At 43.1% G+C, this 16712-nt stretch overlaps 1 protein-coding gene across 6 annotated transcripts in view; it reads right to left on the bottom strand.

The window, feature by feature from the left end:
* The window catches only part of Plekhb2 (pleckstrin homology domain containing B2), a 102119-nt gene that overhangs the window by 40741 nt on the left and 44666 nt on the right, over nt 1-16712 (bottom strand). For 4 of the 6 annotated variants that reach the window (XM_063258780.1, XM_063258777.1, XM_063258779.1 and 1 more), the window contains 3 exons: nt 3994-4038; nt 808-960; nt 190-292 (listed from right to left, as the gene is read on the bottom strand). In XM_063258780.1, the coding sequence (XP_063114850.1) occupies nt 190-292; nt 808-960; nt 3994-4030 (293 nt within the window). In that variant the 5' untranslated portion in view covers nt 4031-4038. Of the gene's footprint in view, nt 1-189; nt 293-807; nt 961-3993; nt 4039-12730; nt 12833-16712 lie in introns of those variants that run through there. The other 2 variants (XM_013142462.3, XM_063258778.1) reach the window with 2 other exon arrangements.

Here is a 16712-nt window from a genome sequence, read left to right as displayed (position 1 = left end):
GTCATTTTCATCATAATGAGTTCCTACCCAGCAGTCTAAGAGGGACAGAAATTAGATCAAGAAATGCTTGTTACATTTCTCTCACATCTGCCGAGCCCCTATTCTGCTGTCTGAAGCAAACTCCACTCCCATTCTTCTCTTTCTGAAAACTGAAATCCTAAATTAAACATTCAAGAAATCAAAACTCACAAACAATCATCTGCGCTTTCTGCACAAAGACTGATCGTCTTCCCATCTCGGCAAACAATCTGAAGCAGACAGTCTTTTGGCTTCCCATCTGGAGGCTGAATATCTATGGGGAAAAAAAGCAGAAAGAAGGAATATCATTTACATAGTCTGCATGGTTTTTTAGAAAAATATTTTTCCTTATATATTCTAACTCACAACACTACACACAAACCAAGAACTAGACTATAAAACAGTAATTAATGGCCTGACCAAAAAGACACAAAGTGGTCAGCTATACTGACAACAAATATGACAGCTCCTGGAAACCATGACACCACAAATCACTACCATCTAACACGTGCCAGTTTCTAAGTCACAAAATCAGCATGACCTAGGTGGGATTCCCAGAATGCTGCTTCCTTCTCCACCAGACAAAGTGACACAAGATAAAAAGGCCTAGCTCGGATAAGAAAGTCTACCTCCCCCAACCAAGGACTACTCTCTAATGCACAGGTCCCTGATGTGGCTGTATCCTGGACAGAACTTTTCCTCAGTCTGTAATGGAAGGGAAGATCATCCAGTTATCACCACACCTGAGGAAAGGCAGATTGCAGAAGCAGGATGAAAAAGAGGGCTTACCTCGGCACTCAGGCCCTATGCGGATGTTGATGCAGTCTACTGGCATATGGACTTTATCCTCAATACTCTGCCGTGTCTGATCATCATAATAGATCAAGTGACCATCTGACCACAGGTCAAACCAATTCTTCTTCCAGCGCTTCAAAATAGTACCTGTAAAAATATTGGGGAAAGTTGGCTCTTTGGGTCAAAGAAGAAAGCCTTGTCCTCAGGAGAAGCAAAGGAAACTCTTCCTTAAGCCTCAAAGCACACCTACACAAAACCACCACCACCTGAAGTATCGGAAATGGAAATGGATGCAGACACCGGCCTGGCCTGACCACTGCTACAATTAGCGGGACTGTAGGCATCACACTACATGCATGACACTAGAGGCTACCAATCAAAGGACAAGTTCCAAAATACACCAAAAGAAGTTAGGTTTTAACAGAAAAGGTTAGTTTTTGACCTAATGAAAGAAGTTTAGGGGTGGGGATTTAGCTCAGCAGCCTAAGCGCCTGCCTGACAAAAGCAAGATCATGAGTTTGATCCCCAGTACCAAAAAGAAAAGAAAAGAAAAAAAAAAAAATCTAACATCTAACTTCCCAAGTCTGCCTAGCAAACTAAACATTTGTTTTGTTTTGTTTTGTTTTTGGCAACAATAAGGACTGAACCTAGGGCTGCTCTACCACTAAGCTACATTCCCAGTCCCTTTTATTTATTTTTATTGTTTTGGTACTAGGGATCAAACTCACAACCTTACATTTTCCAGACAGGTACTTGTGCCACTGAGCCATATCCTATAGAGAGGCCATACTGACTCTATTTTGTCCCAGACACATCTGATTGACAGTGTTTTGGTAGAAAGTTCAGGGCTTGAAACATTCCCCTCTCCCCAAGGCAAAAACACGAGGTCCCATAAGGACAAGGAGCAAACAAGTTATATAATCTAAGCATGTGCAATATGAGTTTCTTTGTTCTTTATCTCAATAAAAGCTGCTTGCTTATGCTAGCCGGGCAGCAGTCATTTTGCTGACCCTTAGTGTGTACTTTGCTTGCAGAATCCCTACAATATCCCCAGCTCCTATTTTTTATTTTTGAGATTATCATCTTGCTACATTGCTTGGGCTAGTCTCAAACTTGGGATCCTCCTACTTCAGTCTTCCAAGTAGTTGGGATTACAGATATGTGCAACTCACACCTTGTTCCACCTCTCCAATAAACTTTTGAACTTTCTAAGCCTTCCCAACACTATCTAAATTTATGAGATTGAGCTACAAATGCTGAACTATAAAGTCTCAAATGAAAATAAGACCTCCTTCTTCTAGAAAAATATTTATTTTCTTCATCCTTAAGAGCTTTCATGTACTCTTTCCTAGACTTCCCTTCACAGAAAGCCTACAGCCTGATGAAGATGCCTCTCCTCTTTGTGTCAGTCTGAGAGATTCCACCTTTTCAGCTGTAATCTTGGACCAGACAGTTAACTCTATAATGTATCTACCTGAGGGAATCCCTATTGTGGATCTGAAGCCAGTTTCCAGCTCCAAGTCTCTCAGGTACATTCCTCACATACACATACTACACTGCCTACTCCATCTTTTGTTCTGGACCCCACACTATCCTTGCTCGGGGGGCACAAATCCCATTCCATGTAATGCTTATGTTCCATACCGGCTATTGGTGTTGACCAGATGATGTGACAGCTAACTAACAGTTTCCTACTACCAGTACTGGGCACCCTCTCCACTGGCGGGAATATTTGCAGCATCTGCCTGCACTCATTAATACCAACACGCAGCATCCATGTAAACAGCAGCTCCTGAGCTACACAGAAACCACCAAGCTGAGGCATAAAAACCAACAAGAGAAATCACTGGGTTGGGAACCCAGGCTGCAGACTTGCAGATCAGTTTGTCCTCCAGTGGTTAGGTACTAGGTCCTAGCAGTCTAGGTGGCAACCGCAGGAAAAGGAATCCTGGGAACCACTTGACTTACACATAATCACTGGTATATCTCTGCTGTTCTCTAACCCAGTGAATGCAACGTATCTCATTTTATATTGCTGAGACTGATATTCTTGCTTTTAGCAAAGCAATCCACACAGTGGATAATGGGGCTACAGAGTAAGCCTTCTAAATATACACCTCCAAAATGGCCGTGATCCAGGAAATTGGAATTATCTGCACAACTTAATACCATTTTAAAATTTTTATTTTTTATTGGTTGATTGATTGATTGATTGATTGATAGATTGTGATTTTGGAGGCTTGTATATGCTATCAAAGTGCGCTGCTGAAACAGCACACTCAAGAGACATACCCAAAGGAAACTTAAGAGTCAAGAAACAAGTGAGATTTATTTTAGAAGCTGAAGCAGTCAGCTCAGGTGTTGGAGCTGCTGGCCTCGATCCTTCACTCTCCTGTCTTTCTATACCAACGTGCAGGTTCATAAGGTCAGAGGGTTGCGACTGATACCACGTCTTACAACACCATAATTACTCTGGACTGTTATAAGAGCTTCTTACATATCCAGTTAATTGACACATAGGAGGTAGACATCAGGCAGTTTGAACAAACAGATAAAACCATTTGTTCCCTTTTCTGTAGTTTTATGGCCAATTAGGGGAAATGAGGCCTTTTGGGAAGTTGGCCAAAGTGCACTTGCTGTCTAGTGTCTAACTGCTTAGTTAAGCATTTAGACTATAATCTATATGCTATAAAGTAAGTGAAGATTTCAAGACAAAGGTTTGGAAGGTTTCAAGGAAAAAAAAGAAGAGCAAGTAGTGGGTGTTTGGGGTTACAAATGCCCTCACACTACCAGTGAGCTACATCCCTAGACCAGAAATGTCTATTATGGGTCTATGTGATGACACTAGACACGACAAACACCACAAGTTGTTAATGCTGATACAGCAGTAGCTTGGTGTGGCCAGACTCAGGCAACTCAAGTCAATCATAAAGTATGCTGGAGAGAAAAAGATAGTAGAGGGAATTGCCATTTTTTCCTGGTTCCTACAAACTTAGCAATTAAGGAGTTTCCTGTGTATAGAAAGATAGTTTACAGTTCTATTAGCTCCCAAGAGGAAAATTCAAGGCAGCAACATAGTAAAACTTTATATTGTTTTTAAACATGATCTTTTTCAGCAAACAGAAATAAAGATATTCCCTCAAGCCACCCTAAATGAAAAACCACATGTACAGTACTCACTCTGTCGCAGTAACCATCCACTCTTCACAAATGCCATCTCTTTACCTACAGGACAAGAAACAAGCAGGTTCAAATTTGTTCAAGTCTCAATCCTTGTCCTCCTCAATGGAGGCCAAGGAACAGCCCAGAAGCATCTGACCTCACGGACTGGTTACCTGACATTTATGAAAAATCTCCTCAGTGGGTCCAAATTCCTAGCCCTTCCTCCTAGTCTAGGTTTCAGCTTCATCACTCACCTTGCTGTGTTTACCAGACATGCAGCATCCCTGGCACACTGAGGTTCAGCTCTGATGACATGCCCAGGGACTCAGTGTTCAGCTGCCTCAGCTTTACATTCACCACTGTATCCTACAGTGGTGTCAGCAAAATGGTCAATCACAGTAAAAAACCAGGAGTCAAGAAAAAGGTTGAAGCCAGGCATGGTGGTACACTGCTGTAATCCCAGCAATCAGGAAGCTGAGGCAGAAGGATTGCAGTGAGTTCAAACCCAACCTGGGCAACACAGTGAGTTCAAGGCCAGCTTGAATTACACAGTGAGATTCTGATTCAAAAAAACAAAAAACAAAAGAAAAAGGTTGAAAATTTTAACATCATTAAAATATAAATCTTCTACATGGGGGAAAAAGTAAAAATGACTAATCACAAATCAAGACAAAAAAATAAAATAAAATAAACCGAACAGCAGCACTGAGTGTATTTCCTCCACTTACAAAGCTCTCATATACCAAAGGGTAATTATTCGCAGGTTCACCAAAAAAAAAAAAAAAAAAACACCCACAAACTCACAGAAAGATACTCAATTTGTCTCTGAATTCAAGAACAAAATTCAAAAATATAAAATTAATTCTACCTGACAGGCTCAGAAACATACTATAATCCTTCTGAAGAGGAATATGTCAAAATCTGTCAAAATTATAAGTTTCTACCCAATTATTTTACCACTTCTAGGAATTTGTCTTGTTGATACATCTGCAAAGGTTCAACATTTATGTACAAAGATATTTCCAGCAATGTTATGCTTCTCACAAAAACAAAAATAAAAACAAAAACATAGGCACAGGGTAAGTGGCATACAACAGAGGAATACGTAGCAGACACCTCCGCCTGTGGTAGATCATCAAGCAGAAGAAACAATCATAGTGCCCAGACAGGGACACCACTGTTCTGAATAAGCCCACCTGCCATCTTAAGAGACATAGGCTTCATTTTGCTTGACCCCACCAGCTGTGTGGTTTTTTCTCATCACTGAAACACAACAGGTTTTGGTCCATAATCAGCTAGCTCCATGGCACAGTGGCAGATGGCAGAGGACAACAGTTCATGGCAGCAGCAAACAACAAAAGCAACACGAGCAAAAAGGGAGGGGCATGGACAAAAGACTCTTTCTGTCCCTTATAGTGTATGTAGGCCACACTCACTTGGGTATAGTGTTCACACCCATAATCCCAACACTGGATCATGAATTAATCAATCACAAACTCTAGAAGCCTGCCCTCAAAGTCTGAGGCTTTGGTGGGACATCCAGATAAAAACCATAATACCAGCAGCCCCCAGAGGACACGTAGACAAGTTACAAGCATTTCCTGGAGAAAACATCAGCATGCCACAAACCAGCTGTTTCTCCGACCAGCTCAAAAGCCTATCAAAAGAAAATTACAAAAAAAGCCTCTTAGCTTGTAAGATACATCTTCTCTGTTTAGCTCAAAGAGGTCCCTATCAGGTTTAGCAACAAACTGCTTAGACAGTTGAGTTTGTGTCAAAATGAGGCAAAGCAGAATGTGCTGCGCATACACACTTCACAGGTGTACCACCATGCTACCTACTAAGGACTCAAGACTCCAGGAAGAGAGATGTGGCAGTACTGTGTGAGTGACACATCACTAATAAGCCCTGTTACATCTTTCTGTGTTTGAATGTACTTTCAACAATATGTTTATATTATTTTCACTTTTTTTTTTAAGGCAACAGATACTGTTTGGACCCCAAGACTACAGGCCACTTCTGTTTCAACTTCAATTATATGTAATATTATTTTAAGGCACTAAAAGATTTGAAAAGTTAGCAAATCAGACTAAAAGATGGAGTGGAAAACTCAAAATGAAAATTAGCCCTTCCATACAACTCTTCCCATGTCTAAGTAAGGCTGAATTCTTACCTTTCTCTAAACCTTTAGAAAAAGAGCTCCACAAGCCTGTTACCTATATTACTCTTATATCTCTAAATTCTTAAGACTCTAACCAGAAAATTTAAGACGTTCATCTTCCCCATATGATGTTACTCTCATACATTCAGGTTCTAAAATGTACAAATATAGCCAAATTCAATCCAGGAAGCCCATCTCTCCCTGTCTCCCAATGGATATGAACAGAAAAGCTGCACCCTGCTACTGGCAGCTTCATTATGACCAGGCAGGTTCAACTCACAGGTAGCTAACCCTAGAGATAGCAGAGCTCATGATGCTAAGCTACCAACTAGCCCTGAAATCCATGCTAATATGGGGCTTTCTGCTAAGCAAAACTGTAAGTTTATTCTTTAAGCTGGACTGAATCTGATTTCCTGAAACTAACAGTCTAAAACAGTAATTCTTCCAACAGGATCCAAGACAGAGAAATAATGCCATCATATTTTCATCCAACAAAAATGTCTAGAGAGCTAAGGTACACTTAGCCTCATCCTAGACACTAAGGATACAGCAGTGACCAAGTCCAACTACCAGCTTTTTTGTAACTTACATTCATCAGAACAAATAGGTAAAACATAAATTTAAAAGCACGTCTTATAGATAACATCACATCTCTGCAATGACATTATCACCTGAGGACACAAAACACGAAGGAAAAAGCATTATGCATGCATGTTAAATCATAGTACAACCTCCTATGGTCACAGTGTCATGAGAAAAAGAAACTACCCAGGAAAAGGCAAAAAATACTTGGATAGGTACTGGGAGCCACCTAGTTACAACACAAATAGAAAACCTGAATGAATTTTGCTGGCACCTTATTAGTTGGTGGTTGTGAAACCAGTGAATAATACGAAAATGTAAAAAAACAGAAAAGAGTCTCCTGTACTTCTGTGATATATTTACCTAAGTCTCAAGTGGTCCTTGATATCAGTTTGGCTGTTACCTGTTATCATTCTTAACAGTCAAAATGTCAGCTGGGTGGTATATGCCTGTAATGCATGCTTGTAGTCTCAGCACTTGGAAGGCTGAGGCAGAAAGACTGCAATAAGTTTGCGGTCAGCCTGGGCTACATGGCCAAGTTCAAGGCCAGCCTCAACTATGTAGTGAAACCTTGCTTCAAAAAACTTAAAATGTCAAATCACTGTAACATTGGTCAAGAACAGTTTCACTTACTCAGAGAACTTAAGAACTCTGAATCCACCAGCAATACACACTAGTAAGATTATCACTATCATCAGCACCAGGAAGGTAAGAGTTAGACAGCTGTAGGTAAAACCCTAAAATCTAGAGACTATTATCTCTGATAATGATCCACCAAGTGTATATGGGTGAACATTTGAATTGCCGGGAACAGTGCCTATTTTCTTTGGTGTCTTCTTTGGGTAAAGGCTGGGTTTCTTTTCCCTTAGTTACAGTTAAAAGTATATCAACAAGGAGAAGCTTTTCTAAGCTACTTGAGTCAAGACTAAAGAGAAAAACATCTACAGGACATTATACACATCTACAGGACATTATACACATCATCTTTTGCAGGTCTATGTAAAATAGTTCAATACTATCAAAGCAATGGAAACCAACATCCTTACAAGATTGAACCTGGAGTTAGCAAAACTCATGACTATTTGAAAAATGGGTAATTTTCCCGCTGATTCAAGAAGTTTACCTGGCGTGCCCTGCTCTCTGGCCTACTGGGCTTGGGGGTCACGGGAGGTAACAGATTCACTGTCCCAAGCTAGCCACCCTCGCCAGTGCCCCCTGGGTCCTTGGCCCTAGTTCCTGGTCCCTCCACCTGTGCTGCTCTAGAGCACCTGGCCTAAGGAACCCCAGCACTTTGCTGCAATGCAAATGGGACTGCAAGCTACGGGGCTGCTGGGTGCACCAGCACTCGCTTTCTCAGCAAGCCCAGCTGGCCGCTGCCCTTCCCGGAGGGATTCCCGCACCACTACCTTGCATGTCCACCCCCAGCACTGCCTGTGACCCAGAGATTCAGGGAGTTAGCAGTAGAAAAGTCTCGCGCGGCTGAAGCGGCTCCACACTTGCCTCAGGTAGAATAGGTTCCTTCCAGTTTGGGTGTCAGCTGCACAGAGCGAGTTCCTGCTCCAGCGCCTACTTTCCCCAATTTCGTCAAATCCAGAACCCCCATGGTTCTCTTCTGGGGTGGGGAGAGTGCCGCTTTGGGCCCCAGGGAGCCAGTCACCTGGCTGTTCCAAAAAGCAGCTTCTTTCTGGTATCCTATAGCTTTAGTGAAGCTGAGTAAAAAAAACCTCACACATTCCTCAGTGCTCAGATGGTAGCAAGCAGGAGTCTCCTCTAAAAAAGAGACTTGTTTGTTGAATGTGAAGACAATACCTCAAAATGTGCCTAAAATGTTTGTTAAAAACCAAACATATGTCAGGGTACTGGTATGCTCATGCAGTCCCAACTACTCAGGAGGCTGACGTAGGAAGACAGGTTGAGCCCTGGAGTTTGAGTTCAACCTCTTTAACAAAAATAGAGAGAAAAGCGGTTCAGTCTTCTCATGAGTCGGTAGCAGTCACAATGGGTTTGGGAGGAGTACAAGAACCCAATTCACCCTTCCTATAAGCTGCCCAACCATGCAGCACCCAAGGAAGAGAGAAGCCAGGTCACCCTTCCATGAGCCAATTGGCACACAGGCTGAGAATCAAGAAGCACGCCGTACCTGAAAGGTTCTTGCCTTGTAGAAATTATGGCGATGGTCTAACATAGCAGAAGGCCAAAGGGCGAATGCCTACCACTTGCTGCTTCTTCCTCAGCCTTAATTGCAACTCCCCCTCCTGTTTGCCAGCGAAGAAAACTCTAATCAGCTCCTCATGAGGCATCAATGCCTGCCCTAAGTGCCACTCAGGTCAGAGGTTATATGTATAACCCATGCCCCACGTTCCAGCCAGAGAAAGCCAGGCTGCCTGCAGTCATGGAGTTCTCACCTTTATCCTTGGAATAAAGGCTATTTTTTACTTTATATTCTCTCAACATGCTGAAAACTCTTTCATATTGATGCTGTGATTCAGATGGCAGAGTAAATCCCTCCCAGTTTGAGCTCCCCTGCCTAAGAACCACCTTTTTCTTCCTTTGGGACTATTTACTTGCCGACGCTAATCCGAATGCAACAGCGACCTCCCTCACTGAGTATCAGTGAACTACTGCCAGGGGTTTTCTGTTTCCATTAGCAAGCTTGCAACAGAAAACCCATCTCGCCATCCTCAAACAGGGATACCAGTTTTCATGCTCCTTAGGCCATATGGCTTGAGGCAAAACTGGTATTTTTGTTCCCTGAAACCCCACCCTGCACTCTTTGGTGACCTGGCAGAGGATAATGGGTGTTGGGACTTTTCTCGTCACACTTTCAAAATAGGTGACTATCTGACCCAGGGATGGCTTCCACATTCCTCGGGAGACAGCTAAAGCTCTTACGTACTGAGGCGAAGTTTTCTCTCAGCTCACTTATAATTCAGTCATGAGCACCACTTCCTGTCCCCCAAAAAACATACCTCCGGAGTGCCTAGTTCATAACCTTGGTGCTCTTGGCCTCTAGAAGGCTACAAAAGCTGATCTTTTATTTATGCTTTTGTCACAATGGCAGCAAGTTGGCAGATACCCTTCATCTTCAGGCCTTTTTCACTTTAAGGATGTCTCCTTCTCAGTCTGTCTTCTACAATGGCCCAAATACTTGTGGCTTGCTGTGCTCCACCAGGATCTCTCCACTTCCCCCACCAGACCCCTTCAGATGATACAGCTCCTGTCTTTATAGTTCATTCTCTGCATCTCTCACACCAAACCCTGCAGCCTTCTGAGCCAAAGGTTTCTATACCTCCTGCACCGTCCTTTTCTCCTCCCTCACCCACAGGGAGGAGAAAATCCTTCTCTTAGCATCTCTTCCCAGTCTCCAACTTCTCAATGCCCCCCCGACCTGAGCCATCTGTTACGTCTGAGCGTTCTTTGTCCCCTCCCCCTGCACAGCTATTTTCTCCACCGGCTCACCATACATGGTCTCAGGCGTTCCAGCCTTCTTGCAGGCCACAGAGTTGCCAGCAGCCGTGTTACTGCAGTTCACATGGAGGACAGCCGCCATCTTGAGGCCCTCCACCGTGTGACAGGGTGCTACCATCTTGCAACGGGTCTCAGGGTCAATGGCTGCACCCTTGTGGCCCCTCATGCGATCAGCAGCCGCTATCCGGCTGTCGCAGGTCACATGATGACCAGCCGTCATCTTGCGCCCCCTCACTGTGTTACCGGCCAGCCTGCGTTTCCTTGTCGCACGGTGACAAGCGGCTGTTTTATAGTCAATCATCAGATAATTGCCCACATATGCCTGCTAGACGGTTGGCCACTTGGTGGCCACAGCCTTCTCAGCCTCAGTCTCTGCTCCTGCTTCGGGAACAGGCCGGCCCCATTTCCAAGAAATTAGCTAATATTTACTTAGAGCTGTACACCTGCCCAAGATAAAAACCAGATGTCTTGTGACTGTGGAGGAGAGGGTATCTTCCACTGTGGGCCAGATCCCAAGACAAAAGGCTAAACTTGGCCCTCAAACCCTACAGGGAGACCTTCTTAATATGGCTTTTCGTGTTTTCAACAACAGAGATAAAAATAACAATCTGATCTTTTAGCAGTGACACTTGGAGCTCTGAGACAGGTAAACCCAGACAAGGTGGAGCTGCCTGAGGCCCTCCCAGACCATGCTTCAAGTACTCGGACTTGCTGCTGAACACTGATGGGTTCAGGATCCACAGCCCTCCATTAAGGGGTCCTTCTCAGAGCCCAAGTCCCACTGGAGGTCTCAGGTAAGACATTCTTTGTACTTGCAGACATAGAGGCTATGTATAGTGTTCTTCCTGAGTTTTCAGGACACCATATTAAGTCCTCAGTATCTATAGTGGGTGTTGACAGCCAACCTATACAGCCTTTGCAGACAGGCCTATTTCATGCAGGTTCCAGACTCCTTTCTCTGGTTGATCCCATAGTTTGAGATACCTCCAATCCCACCTGTGCTACCCATGCCATGCCTATTTTAATTCATCTCAGGGATCCTTCAATTTTTCCTTGCATTCCCCAATATCCCAATGCTCCCAAACATTCACAGGGACTTACACCTATAATTAAGCACCTTTCAAACAATGGTTTTCTTAAACCTACCCATCCACCCTATAATACTCCCATTCTCCCAGTACTCAAGCCTGATGGGTCTTATTGTCTAATGCAAGACCTTGGGGTAATAAATAATGACATTATCCCAATCCACCCAATGGTGCCAAAGCCTTATACCATGCTTTCTCACATCCCTCCCTCCACCACTCATTTTATAGTCATAGATCTTTAAAATGCCTATTTATTCCTTTGTGTTTATGCAAACTGACCCAGACCCTCTGAGGTCTCCACAACTTACATCTGTCATCTCTAGAGTAAAACCTCTTCTCAGGGACACATAGCACCCCCTTCCTTTCCTATTCACCAATTTCACAGACACAATCCTGATCAGGACTGGCAGGTAGATTTTACACACATGCCCTGCATTAATCTCTCAAATATCTTCTCTTTTGTTTGTACTTTTTCAGGATAGATAAAAGCCTTTCCCACACCAGGGAGACTGCTAATATACTTACTCAAGTCCTATTACAGGAAATCATCCCAAGGACTACAACCAAAGTGGATCAGCTACTACATGGTCTTCTTGGCAACCCCAACAGTGGTCAAAGTTACTGGACTGCCATCTTGGTTCCGTATCACTCAAGCTAAGTGGTGCCCTCCCAGCCCTAAATCTAACCATCCTGAGTGGTCATCTCATCCTCTTTCACCCACCCATCTCAGTCTCACCAAGGCCTCACAGCCACAACTCTCAGGCTAAGTCATGTTTTGTTATCCAATTTGGTTCCTAATTCCTTATAGTCCTTTTTTACAGGACTCTTACCAGTCTTTCCTGAAGACTCCCACATCATGCGTAAGATTATCTTCATGTTGTTCTACCTGACAACTGTCTTAGTTCTCTCTACCCTTAGCTGTTTAGTCAAATGTGAGATCCCTGTGAGCCTAGGCTCTTATCCCCCTTATAGTGACACAGCCATGGCCCTCTACATCCCTTATTCTTTCCAATTCAACTCCTGGACCAGAGACAAGCCCTACCTACCTATACTTTTAACTGTTACCCTTTCAGATGGGGGAATAATCACCTCTCATAACTTCACTCCTCTAACCCCACACTTATTTTTCAGAATTTTACCTCACTGTAGTGCTGATGGAACAGCAGATTTAAATCAAAGAACCTTTCCTTCTACCTCCCCTGGGTCCTTAAATATGGTAGTGGCCTGCCTCCTCATAGCACCTTGTCTCTTTGTTTTTTCCAGTCTAAGATGTGGCATTCACCAATGATAAAGTTGTCCTGGCTAAAACACGTGGCACCAGCTTCTACATGGGCATCAACCCTCATCCCATCAACCTTCCTAAACCCCAATATGGCACCCCCTTTCAGCAGGAAATAGTAAGAGAGAAACTTCACCCTTTTCCTAACAATCAAAGTCGGAAATGAAATGTTCTTACCTTAGTAGAAATTATGGCAGTGGGTCTAATGTGGCAGAAGACCAAAAAGGGAATGCCTACCACTTCCTGCTTCTTCCTCGGCCTTAACTGCAACTCCTCCTCCTGCTTGCGCATGAAGAAAACTCCAATCAGCTCCTTGTGAATCATCAATGCCCATCCTAAGCACCACTCTGGTCAGAGGTTTTATGTATATCCCATGGCCCACGTTCTGGCCAGAGAAAGCCAGGCTGCCTGCGGTCATGGAGTTCTCTCCACATCCTTGGAATAAAGGCTATTTTATACTTTATATTCTCTCTTTCACCAAGCTGAAAACTCTTTCACTACCCTCCCATAAGCAAATGGCTGGTTTGGAAGACAGGCTGAGTTGATAGCAACTGAGTTTAAAAACAACTAAATGCTTATGTTATTTGATTGAGTTTGTAGGTCTGGGACTGGTGGTCTGAGAATCTACTGGGAGGATAGCAGAATATAGCACAGCAAAAATGGAGGATTTCCTTCTGTATTGTTTTTGAAATCCAATACTGTTCTTGCTATTTTGTTTTGTTCTTACTTATTGATTTTATTCAATATTGTTTTGACTTGGTTTATTGTTTTATTTGACTTTACTATGTCTGATAGTATAATAATTATTGTGAACATAATGAAATACACTATGGTACCATTATTGATTTCCTATCACCCTGTTTTGCAGTTTTGTACCACTTTCACTACTTTGTTTTGATTGGCTTTATTCTGTTTTATTGGTAGGTCTTATTCTCTTTAAAATAAAAAATAAATAAACAAAATATATTTTTGCTTTCAGGAATCCCTTTAGAAAAAAAGTTTTTTTTTTTTTTCATTTTTACAGCCAACCAATTTAATAAAGGCCACCTAATGGACAAATTGTGACATATCGATTCAAATAACTATGATTCATTAGAAGCTATGAGATTGAATGGCATCCTGAGTATAAAATTATTAAAACAGGGTGCTGGGAATGTGGCTAGTGGTACAGCAGTTGCTTAACATATAGTAAACTCTGAGTTCCATCCCCAGCACTGCAAGATAGACAGATAGACAGACAGACAGATAGATAAAAATAAGACAGATACCTACATGCTACAGACTGTGTGATTTCACAACTGAGGGCATGGGAAGAGGTTAAAAGAAAAAGCTGGAACACTGATTTTACGTAATATCCCTTTATTAAAAAATTAAAATAGTTACTGAGTTAATCGTAAGAGATAAGATGTTAAGTGTTGGAGAGTGTTGAAGCTGAATGTAAATGCAGGGATGTGACGTGGCCCACGTATGATTCAATTGAAACTGAGGAGACACCTCAGGGGGCAAAATAGGCCACAGCTGAGGCCACCTAGAGACTTTTTGGGGATAGTTTCTCTTAATTAGCATCTCTGTTGCTCTGAGGGGACCCTGAACCCCTCCCAAGATCCTGCCTAGGTTTCCTCCATTGACCACTCAACTCCTTGTTTGTTCTGATTAAAAACAGGCTGCTTTTCATCAGTTGGCCAGCCGGCTAGCAGAGTTACAAGCTCTGCCAAGGATCTCACTCCTCCTGCACCTCTAAAGACCAAGCCGCGTGTCTCACTCCTTTGAGCCTTTGCCATGCACCCTTTTGGGGGAGTTGGGGGTCTAGACATAGACCTCAACAGTTAAGATTTTCCTTCTTTCCCTCTATTTTGTAGGTTGGCTTGCTTTGAGACAGGATCTCGCTATATAGTTTAGACCCTGAACATACTGTATAGCACAGGCTGTCCTGGAACTCAGGAGGATCCTCCTCCCTGGCCTTCAGAATGCTGCTTCAAGCCACCATACCAGGGAAAGTTTCTTTTCTTTCTTTTTTGTTTGTCTTGGTCTTTTTGAGACAGGGTCTCACTATTCAGTTCAGGTTGGCCTTGAGCTCACTCTGTAGCCCAGCCTGGTCTTGACCTCACAACAATCCTCCTGTCTCAGTTTCCCAAGTGTGCTGGGATTACTGGTGTGCACCACTATGCCCAGATAACAGTTTCCTTTTTTTTTTTTTTTTTTTGTACTGGAGATCAAGTTCCCAACTGTGTGCTTACAAGGCAGGCACTTATGCCACTGAGCTAAATCCCCAGCTCCAACAGTTTCTTTTTTTTAAAAAAAGGAAAATACCAGGTTGGCATGGTGGTGAACAAGTATAATCCCTGCACTTAGGAGGCTGAGGCAGGACTGCTGTGAATTGAAGGCCAGCCTAGGCTACATAGTCAAGGCCAACAGCAAGACGCCCTCTCAAAGGAAAAAAAAAAAGAATTCTAAGAACTTATGTAGTAGTACAGAGAAAGGGTCAAAAACTAACCTCAACTTCCGGAAAGAAGCAGCCTTAGGGAAATAAAGTGTGGACTCCCATACTAACAATGCACTGACTTTGGTCACTTGAACTTGCTGAGCAGGCACTTATACTCAAGCCAAGAGGACACAAAATCCCACATGTATCCTAAGGCATTAATGGAGTCTTCACTCTGCTCAGCCCCGGCACACACAGGACAGAAGCAGGAGTAAAGATATGTGTGCATTGTGTCCACCGACCTCCCTGGTCATTCTCCATAGTGGTATGTTATGGTTTCTATCTAGATGTCCTCCCAAAGCCTCACGTGCTCATTGGTGGCAGCTTTTGGGAGGTGACTGGATTATAGGTATGTGATACTGGATTAGTTCACAATGGGTTTATAACTAGGTATGATGCCAGGAGGAAGAGGTGGGTCCCTGTGGGACACGTCCTGGAGACTATTACACATATATCTCCTCCTCTGGCCCTAAGCATATGCTGTTTCCTGCCTGCAATGCCACAAACTGCTTCTCTTCTGACATGTTGCCTGCTATGCTGCCTTGCCTTAGACAAAGCCAACTCTGGACTCAAATCTCTGCAAACTGTGAGCTACAATACAATAGATCTTTCCTCTTTAAAACTGTAGGTGTCAAGGTATTCTGTTCCAGCAACAAGACAGTAATTAACTTGTGGTATCCCCACTAAATAGGACACAATTTGCCTCAGCAGCAACCTGACCTGGCCTCTGGGTCCAATCCTAAGCAACATGTGACACAACCTGAACCGTCCATGTTAGGCAGAATAATTAAGATACACTAAGAACAACAAGCCCTGAAATAAGCCGCTGCAATCACCTACTCCTTAAATGACCCATCTCACTGAGATGGGACTGCAGCTAAACTTTCCTTCCAGCTGTCCCAGCCAGCCTCCTCCAACATACCCTAAACCTTCCCTGACAACAAAGCAAAGGCAAGGAACACTATCTTTTATTCTACTTCTCCTCAGCCTCACTGCCACAGCCTCACAGTGGTTTTAGATCCTGCAAGTCTGCCCTGCCTGTGGTTACCCAAGACAGGAGGGAAAAAAGACAGATTGTTAAACACCAATCTTTCCAAATGTCTCTAAAGAATCCCTATTTCTCGGGCTGGGGGTTTAGCTCAGCGGCATAAGCGCCTGTCTTGCAAGTGTGTACTCATGAGTTTGATCCCTGGTACCAATTAAAAAGGAAAAAGACCAAAAAAAATCCCTATTTCTTGTCATTAAACAGTATAATTCACAAGAAAGTTATTTTCAAAGGTTGAAGACCCCGTGGTGAAAATAAAATGTAGGTCCAGGACAAAAGATATGGCAGGAATAGCTTCGCTATTTCCCAGGTTACTGATGATTTATACAAAACACAATAGCTAACTCTAATTTCTCCTGAAATGCAACTAAAATGAAAGTCAATATTAAAGCAAGATACTACACCATAAAAGCAAAGAGAGTGACAGCAGATACAAAATACACGAAATGCTCACATTCAAAGACAAGTGGCAACCAACCTCAGATTTGGCCACTTTTGCTTTGTGATATGCTAAACAGAAGCAAAAACACACCAAGTTAACTCCTGCCACAGAACTGTGGAAAGATACCAAAACTAAAAGTAGAAAGTAGCAGATCTGAGGCGCCTGTATCCGCCTCCCCGTGTGTCTGAAG

Source organism: Cavia porcellus, unplaced genomic scaffold (genome assembly GCF_034190915.1).
Source record: "Cavia porcellus strain 051 isolate PalLab524CR breed Dunkin Hartley unplaced genomic scaffold, mCavPor4.1 scaffold_12, whole genome shotgun sequence".
NCBI classification, from domain to species: domain Eukaryota; kingdom Metazoa; phylum Chordata; class Mammalia; order Rodentia; family Caviidae; genus Cavia; species Cavia porcellus.
The sequence above is the reverse complement of the archived record's forward strand: the minus strand, read 5'-3'. Positions and strand labels throughout refer to the sequence as shown.